Below are 3945 nucleotides of genomic sequence, written 5' to 3' on the forward strand. Positions count from 1 at the left end.
TGTAAGTCTAAAACTTTAAAGCCTATCTAAAAATGTAAATGTCAGGTCTCATAGGTTCAAAATCATATTAGTTGCTATTGTTTTTGTATAATGCAGGTGTTGTTTTGATGCTTTTTTGCTGCAATTTTAGTGTTGTTTTAGTGCGATTCTACTGCTGTTTTAGAGTGACTCCAGTGCAGTTGTTTTTTGTGCAATTCTAGTCGTGTTTTAGAGCGTATTTATTGCTACTGTTTTGGTATAATGCAGGTGTTGTTTTAATGCTTTTTCGCTGCAATTTTGGTGTTGTTTTAGTGCTATCCTACTGCTATTTTAGTGTGACTCTAGTGCAGTTCTTTTTTGTGCAATTCTAGTCGTGTTTTAGAGCGTATTTGTTGCTGCTGTTTTGATATAATGTAGGTGTTGTTTTAATGTTTTTCCACAGCAATTTTAGTGTTGTTTTAGTGCGATCCTACTGCTGTTTTAGTGTGACTCTAGGCAGTTGTTTTTGGTGCAATTTCAGTCCTGTTTTAGAGTGAATCTGATGCTGCTTTAGTGTAATTTAGGTGCTGTTTGAGGCTTTTTTTTGGTGCAATTTTAGTGTAATTCAGGTGTAATTCATTATCCAAAAAGATTAAACTTACATTTGGCTACCATCTTGACCATGTAATCATTTTTCTCAAATACTACTACTGGCAGTCCCTATTTAGTGGTGTTAACAGGGCTAGTAAACTCAATAGGAATATCATTTTGGGACTGATTGTGTCTTAGACGAGCATCATATGATTGAATAATCGTATAGGGGCCTGGTTCAGGGATTGAGTTAACTTTTTGTTAAAGGAAAATGGATTCAACAAAAAGTCCTTCTTGGTATTATTTTGAGGAGGCTGTTGGTGATTTTGATTGTCCTGGGCTGTTCTTGTCCATTTGATGCTGGGTTCTAGTATTTGTCAACTGAGAATTTTATGTTATCAGATAAAATCACAATCTCCCCATGGGCATGTTTATGTGCATTTTGCAAAGGAGTAACATTCTTGCTAATTGGTTCATTTACACCATTGTGTAAATGACCTTCACTGTTAGTGTAAGCATCATCACAATTAGTGTTAGGAAAGGGCTTACCTGGTTTCTTCATATTGTCTTGAATTTGTTGTTCTTCGATCTGACCTTTTTGCAGCTCTTGATTATCATGTTGAGTAGGCTGGGTTCTTTCGACCATAGTGTGAGTGCTTGCAGGTTCCTTTCGCAGTTCAATTTGAATGAGAGCTGGAGTAGATACCATTGGGTTGTCCTGAATCCCAAATGAGAAATTTGAGAATTGTGCATCATCAGAGTAGTTCCCTGCAACTTGATTCCTTGATTTTTTTATCATATGTAAAGTGCTTTTTTATCATTTACACCATTGTGTTTTAGGGGGTATTGAGACCTCTTGCCCTGTTTTGTGTGTGTTTTGGGGGGTCTTGAGACCTCTTGTCCTGTTTTTATCATATGGTTGAAAAATGTACACTGCATTTAAGCTTATGCATCTTTCTGTATTTTCCTTCAAAATTTAGTTTGTTCCCTATCTTTAATGGTTTCTCATTTCCTCTACTTATTATAGGAAAAATATGAAAAAATATTACGGGAAAAAATTGTGTCTCAAACTGATATTGATCAATGTAAAGCATATTACCAAGCTCCGGGGGAGGTGGGGGGAGGGGGAGAAAAGAAAAGAAGAATATACAGTCTTGGATCTGAAGCAAAAAATTACTATGGGCAGAATCGTTGTGGCTCATCATCATTACCACCTCCATTTTCTCAATCAACATTGACAACAAATATGGATGAGTTTGTAAAGCAAATGATGCCTACACTTACTAGTCATCTTATTCCTATTATTGTTGAGCAGGTGCAAGCAACGATTATTGATCCCTCTGGCAACCCATCGCTTGTGACACCCATAGTGCCTCCTACTACTAATGTGGATGAGGTTGATCCCTCAATTTCAAGTGATGATTGTATCTCTTAGTCTCCCGTAACTTTAGTTTTTGATATTGTCATGTTTTTTGGAAACTACAAATTGTGTAGTAACATTTTGATGAACGTAGGTTCATTTAAGAGTACTTGATAGTTTTCTTTAGATATTTTTAACCAAAAACATGTAGTTTAGATTTTTCTATTTATATATTATGAATCGTCTATGAGTATTATATTATATGAATGTTTGTTATTTTTTGAGTATTTAGTAATTTAAATTTAATTTATTTCTAATTATAAAGTAGAAATAATTATAGAAGAATAATTTTTAGCAACAAATTTAACGACTATTTGGTCGTTGCTATGTAAAGAATGTTGGTGACGGATTAGCGACGGATTATTAAAGGCCTAATATGTTGAGACAGAATATGTTGCGACGGAAATTTCGTCGCAAATTTATCCAAAATGACGAAATGAATTATGAAATTAGCAACAAAACTATATAAATATAATGACGACTATGTTCGTCGCTAACAATGGCGATGGAAATATTTTATCACTATTATGTCGCTAAACTTGTGACGAAACTCATTTTTTCATCCTAGAATTATGAAAATAGCAACAATCTTATATAAATATAATAACGACTATGTCCGTCACTAACAAGTGGCGACGAAAATATTTCGTCACTATGACGTCGCTAAACTAGTGATGGAGCTCAAATTTTCGTCACTAAGAGCTTATTAACGAGCGTAATAGCAACAGTCAATAATCCGTTGCTAATCCGTCACTAATCATGTTTAGTGACAAATTTTCATTGGATAGTGACAGATTTTGCCCGTCAGTAAACACTGTTTTTTTTTTTGTAGTGATGAACAACGATTCTCCTCATTCTTGTCTCCGTGATAGCATTTTCAGGATCTAATTTTGATATTTCATCAGATAAAAATTTTACGTTTGAGAAGTATTAACTTATTGTCATATTTTGTTGAAAGATCGACAAAGCTCATTTCAAGCCTTTGTAATCTCTCATCATTCTTATTTATAAAAATCGTTGCCAAGGTGAGCATACTTGACTTTCTAGCTTTGACCTTCCACCTTTTTGTTGATTCAACAACTGTTTGTGGCGTTGTATCTGATCCACCGATGATATCCGATAATTCCTAGCCGAGAATGTAATATTGTATTCTCATTTTCCATGATCGTAGTTGCTTTCAATGAGCTTCTCAATGCCATTGATAGTGCTTGCGAAATCCGCCATTGATAAGTGTCTCGCCACTTGTAGCTTCTAACAATAGCTTGTGGGATATTCTTTGAGTTTCTTCCTCGATCTTTATCCACCAGGCTCTATACCACTTGTAGAATATTGTTGGTTGACAGACACAATCGATTTCTCACAACTTGAATTTTATCATATCAAAGTAAGGCTCCCGCTTTAGTCTTACAATCTTAATCACACTTGTTGCTTGCTTCGGCAACACTCTTTACTTAGTCACACTCTTATTTTCTATCTTGCGTACTTACTTTCTTACTTGATTACAACTCAAATGAACCACCTCTATTTATCGATGGTGATGTAAATATTCTAAAATGTTCTTCTAAGTACCTAATTCTAGAACTACCTCTTCTAGAATATTTCTAGACTTTTTTCTCTAGAATGAGTACCCATTCTAGAGATCTTCCTTCATTCTCTACAATAGCTAGATTTTCTTGACTTATCTTAAATACTAGATGGGCAACGCCCGTGCCAGCACTTATATTTTCAAGTGGTGGATGCTTCACATTGTATTGAGTGACAGAGAATAGGCATAAAGAACAAAAAAAATAAAAATATCTTCAACAAAATTGCGTGTGTACATGAAATTATGTTAGCATCTTCAAAAGTGAAATATATTGAAATGTACCAGACATAGCTGCTACCTTGCTAATTTATCACACAGATTCTCCATTGTCCTTATAGTTTCTCTTGACTCAATCAATTCTCAGCTCTTTTTTTTTTTCATAAAGGTGGTA

General features: G+C 34.6%; 1 protein-coding gene across 1 annotated transcript; it reads left to right on the plus strand.

The window, feature by feature from the left end:
• The first annotated feature begins 1475 nt into the window (after positions 1-1475).
• LOC125877319 (uncharacterized) lies at positions 1476-1984 on the plus strand. Its single transcript, XM_049558650.1, has 2 exons — positions 1476-1508; positions 1577-1984. The coding sequence occupies exons 1-2, from the start codon at positions 1476-1478 to the stop codon at positions 1982-1984; spliced, it is 441 nt and encodes a 146-aa protein (XP_049414607.1).
• Positions 1985-3945: the final 1961 nt, after the last annotated feature.

The sequence above is a fragment of the Solanum stenotomum genome, chromosome 9 (assembly GCF_019186545.1).
Source record: "Solanum stenotomum isolate F172 chromosome 9, ASM1918654v1, whole genome shotgun sequence".
NCBI classification, from domain to species: domain Eukaryota; kingdom Viridiplantae; phylum Streptophyta; class Magnoliopsida; order Solanales; family Solanaceae; genus Solanum; species Solanum stenotomum.